General features: G+C 63.1%; 1 protein-coding gene and 2 non-coding genes across 3 annotated transcripts; all 3 read left to right on the top strand.

Annotated features, from left to right (window-relative positions):
- On the top strand, nucleotides 1-3226 carry ATP5F1B (ATP synthase F1 subunit beta; the record flags this gene model as incomplete). Its single annotated transcript, XM_026057321.1, has 9 exons — nucleotides 1-220; nucleotides 557-731; nucleotides 1113-1234; nucleotides 1505-1689; nucleotides 1804-1962; nucleotides 2172-2294; nucleotides 2406-2618; nucleotides 2711-2912; nucleotides 3018-3226. Coding segments are annotated over 9 exons (1497 nt in total), but the record flags the coding sequence as incomplete, so codon positions are not given.
- LOC112961796 lies at nucleotides 267-341 on the top strand. The gene has a single exon (XR_003252118.1). It is a non-coding gene; the product is annotated as a small nucleolar RNA SNORD59 (small nucleolar RNA).
- Nucleotides 1360-1433, top strand: LOC112961795. The gene has a single exon (XR_003252117.1). It is a non-coding gene; the product is annotated as a small nucleolar RNA SNORD59 (small nucleolar RNA).
- Nucleotides 3227-3739: the final 513 nt, after the last annotated feature.

Genomic DNA, 3739 nt, shown 5'->3' with positions numbered 1-3739 from the left:
CTTGACTCGCCTCCCTCCGTCCTTCTCCCCCCCCCAGGACGCGACTATGCAGCCCAGCCGGCCCCCGCCGCCAAGGCGGGCTCCGCCACCGGCCGCATCGTGGCCGTCATCGGCGCCGTGGTGGACGTGCAGTTCGACGAGGGGCTGCCCCCCATCCTCAACGCCCTCGAGGTGCAGGGCAGGGAGACCCGCCTGGTGCTGGAGGTGGCGCAGCACCTGGGTGAGCATCCTGCGCCGGGGGGGCTGGGGAAGGGGGCGGGAGGGGTCCTCCTGTGATGAGGTATCTCTATGACTTTCGTTCTTCTGAGCGTGCTGAAGCCAGAGATTTCAGTCTGAGAAGGAGGAAAATGGCTGCTGCAGGGCTCTGCAGCCTGGGTACCTGGCCTGGGCTCAGTTCTTCATGCTCTTTTGCACCTGGTTCCCACCTTGGAACAGCCCTTCCTGACACTGCTCCCACTAGACTGTTCCCTTGGCAGGGCCTGGAGAAACTGCGAGCAGCTGTGCTCCGGGGTCAGCTCGAGGGCGCTGGTGTAACGGTGTCCTTGGGCCTTGGCAGGGGAGAACACCGTGCGCACAATTGCCATGGATGGGACAGAAGGCCTAGTGAGAGGACAGAAGGTGCTGGACTCCGGTGCGCCCATCCGTATCCCTGTTGGCCCTGAGACCCTGGGCAGGATCATGAATGTCATCGGGGAGCCTATTGATGAGAGGGGCCCCATCACAACCAAACAGTGAGTGGTGCTGGGAGCGCTGTGGGCCTTGCAGACCTGCATTGTGCCGGGCTTTGGAGGTGGGGGGTGGGTTTGGAGGCTGTTCAAGTGGCTGCTGCTTCCCAGCCCCATGAGAGAAGCCTCCCTGTAACCCCGCAGCRACTGCCGTAGCCGGATGTATGCACAGTCTGGGGTTGTTTTAAGTGGTCAGAGGTGCCCAAACCGTGCAGATGAACATGGGTACCAGGTTTTGTACATCCTTGCTGCACACATGCCCTTGTGGAAGGTKAGCAGTGTTGCGCCTGCACCAGCGGTCTCTTTGGTGGCTGGGATAGTGTGCCCAGCACCCCGGCAGAGGAGACCCGGTTCTGCTGCTCAGCCCTGCTCTGTCTTGTGCTGCAGGTTTGCTGCTATCCATGCTGAAGCCCCTGAGTTTGTGGAGATGAGCGTTGAACAGGAGATCCTGGTTACAGGGATTAAGGTGGTGGACCTGCTGGCCCCCTATGCCAAGGGTGGCAAAATCGGTACGTTGGATGCAGAGAAGCAGGGGTGGGGGGGTGGAGTGGCACAGTGCCGTCGCTGCTGAGCAGTCCCAGGGCCTGCACTGCCCCCCGCCCGAGGGTCAGGGCTAGTCCCTCTGCAGGAGTTTCCTTCGCTGATGAGTAACCATTTGACTTTCGTTCTTCTGAGCTTGCTGAAGCAACATTTGATTATCTGAGGAGGAAAAGGGTGAAGAAAGACCTCAGGGCAGTTGGATTGACTTCAGGTTGACCAGGGTGCCCTTTCCCTCCCAGGTTTGTTTGGCGGTGCTGGTGTCGGCAAGACAGTGCTGATCATGGAACTGATCAACAACGTGGCAAAAGCTCACGGTGGTTACTCAGTGTTCGCTGGCGTGGGGGAGCGAACCCGTGAAGGCAACGACTTGTACCATGAGATGATTGAGTCTGGGGTCATCAACCTGAAAGATACCACTTCCAAGGTGCGCTGGGCCCTCTTCTGGGTGGGGAGTCATCTGCTCTGCTGTGCCCCACTCAGCACGAGGAGTGAGAGAAAGAGGGCAGCGCCTTGCTAATGCTTGAGTCTTGCTTGGCAGGTTGCTCTGGTCTATGGGCAGATGAACGAGCCCCCGGGTGCCCGTGCCAGAGTGGCTCTGACTGGATTGACGGTGGCTGAATACTTCAGGGACCAGGAGGGTCAGGACGTGCTGCTCTTCATCGACAATATCTTCCGCTTCACCCAGGCTGGCTCGGAGGTGTGTGCTTGACGCAGGGAGGGCCCTGACCGTAGGGCAGCTGGGCTTGCTGCTGTGTCCCCCTGCCTGTTGGGTTCCTGGTGGTGCTGAGGTACCGGCCAGCCTGGGCTGGGCCTTCCCTCCGCAGGAGCAGCACCAGGCCCCCCTCAGCGGGGCTGGCTCCGTGCTCGGGGGCTGTAGGGTCTCTCACCAGGTCCGTTCCCTCCCAGGTGTCAGCCTTGCTGGGTAGAATCCCCTCTGCCGTGGGCTACCAGCCCACGCTGGCGACCGACATGGGTACCATGCAGGAGAGGATCACGACCACACGCAAGGGCTCCATCACTTCTGTGCAGGTAACAGTGGGGCCTGGGCTGGGGCCCGCCGGGCTGGGGGAGGCCCCGCGGGCTGCCGGGCTCCCGTCTGCGCGGCGCTTGCCTCCAGCCGACAGTCCCCTCGCTCCCCAGGCCATCTATGTGCCYGCTGACGACTTGACTGACCCTGCCCCTGCCACCACCTTCGCCCACTTGGACGCCACAACGGTGCTGTCCCGCGCCATCGCCGAGCTGGGCATCTACCCTGCCGTGGACCCGCTGGACTCCACCTCCCGCATCATGGACCCCAACATCGTGGGGCCCGAGCATTACGACGTGGCCCGYGGCGTGCAGAAGATCCTGCAGGTGAGGGGGATGGGGCAGGCCCCTGTGGGCAACGCTGGAGGGGGTGTGAAGCCCCGTGCAGGCTGCTCACAGACCCCTGTCTTGCCCCGTAGGACTACAAGTCCCTGCAGGACATCATCGCCATCCTGGGCATGGATGAGCTGTCTGAAGAGGACAAGCTGACAGTGGCCCGTGCGCGCAAGATCCAGCGCTTCTTGTCGCAGCCCTTCCAGGTGGCCGAGGTCTTCACCGGCCACATGGGCAAACTGGTGCCCCTGAAGGAGACCATCAAGGGCTTCAAGCAGATTCTGGCAGGTGAGGTGGCTGTGCAAGCAGCAGCGGAGAAGGGGCCGGGGGGGTCCTGGGCAGGGCTTTGGTGGGGCCCTGTTGCCCCGCACTGACAGCACCATGTCTCTTCAGGTGAATACGACCACCTCCCTGAGCAGGCCTTCTACATGGTGGGGCCCATCGAGGAAGCAGTGGCCAAGGCCGAGAAGCTGGCCGAAGAGCACGCGTGAGCAGCGCCCAACCCAAGCTGAGCTGGTCTCCCCGTCCCGTCCCCCGGCTCCGTGTGGGGCCTGTGTCCAGAGTATTTAAAGTTTCCAATAAAACATTGGCGAAAATGTGAACGGAGCCGTGCGTGCGGGGGGCCTCAGAGGGGAGCTGGGGGTCAGAGCCCTGGGGGCAGACAAGCCTCTCGGGGCAAGGCTGGGCTACTCCTTTGCAGCGGCTGCACGCAGGCGAGCTGAGCCTGCAGCACCCTGCCGGGGGGGGCTCTGCCCCACTGCGCTGTCCTGGTGTGGGGCAGAGAGGGGATCTGCCAGGGGACAGATCTGTGGGGCAGCAGGGTGGGAGGACGTGGTGGGGGGGCTGTGCCCAGCTCCATATTGGTGCGGTTGCCCGCTGGGCTGGGCTGGGAGTGGACAGATGAGCCTGGGTCACCCCCCCACACCCCGTCCGGGCCTTATGTGGGGCTGGGGGACAGATGCTAGGGGCATAGAGGCAGCCGGGTGCCCCCGAGGGTGGGGGGCAGCAGTTGGCCAGAGGTCGTCCTTGCTTCTGGTGTAGCCTCCCCCCCCCACCGCTCTCACCATTTTGCAAAAGCACAAAAGAGCCATTTGCGGGCGGGCGCCTCGGCTCCA

The sequence above is a fragment of the Apteryx rowi genome, unplaced genomic scaffold, assembly GCF_003343035.1.
Source record: "Apteryx rowi isolate R43461 unplaced genomic scaffold, aptRow1 scaffold_1381, whole genome shotgun sequence".
Classification (NCBI taxonomy): Eukaryota; Metazoa; Chordata; class Aves; order Apterygiformes; family Apterygidae; genus Apteryx; species Apteryx rowi.
Note: the sequence above shows the minus strand (reverse complement) of the source record. Positions and strands in the feature narration are given on the sequence as shown.